This window comes from Habropoda laboriosa, unplaced genomic scaffold (assembly GCF_001263275.1).
Source record: "Habropoda laboriosa isolate 0110345459 unplaced genomic scaffold, ASM126327v1 scaffold205, whole genome shotgun sequence".
Lineage (NCBI taxonomy): Eukaryota > Metazoa > Arthropoda > Insecta > Hymenoptera > Apidae > Habropoda > Habropoda laboriosa.
Window position 1 is genome coordinate 433,161 of NW_017100322.1, and position 377 is coordinate 433,537.

General features: G+C 24.9%; 1 protein-coding gene across 1 annotated transcript in view; it reads right to left on the minus strand.

The window, feature by feature from the left end:
* Nucleotides 1-328, minus strand: part of LOC108574357 — a 1,202-nt gene extending 874 nt beyond the window's left edge. Inside the window, exon 1 of the mRNA XM_017936936.1 lies at nt 67-328. Within this exon, the coding sequence (XP_017792425.1) occupies nt 67-322 (256 nt within the window). The 5' untranslated portion in view covers nt 323-328. The remainder of the gene's footprint in view (nt 1-66) is intronic.
* Nucleotides 329-377: the final 49 nt, after the last annotated feature.

Here is a 377-nt window from a genome sequence, read left to right on the forward strand (position 1 = left end):
TACATTACACAAGTAACCAAATGATACCATTTTTATTAATTAGTTTAGAAAAATGAAGAACTATACCTTGATATTTCAAAAAAAGTAGAATATAACATTCAGAAGTTTCATCCATATTGACAACTACAAAGTTTTTATATGAATATAAATTCAATATATTTTTCTTTTTTTGTGTTTGAACATTTTGTTTTCCTTTCTTCTCATACTCTTCAAGTAATTTTTTATGTACATCAAAAATGCATGGATCACATCCACTATGACAACAATCTTCCTCTGATGGAGTTACTGGTCTACTACTTTCATTGTTAATGTTAGTACACATATTATATAAAACAACTTAAAATATATCCACATAAATATAAGAAAACTCTCCTAAA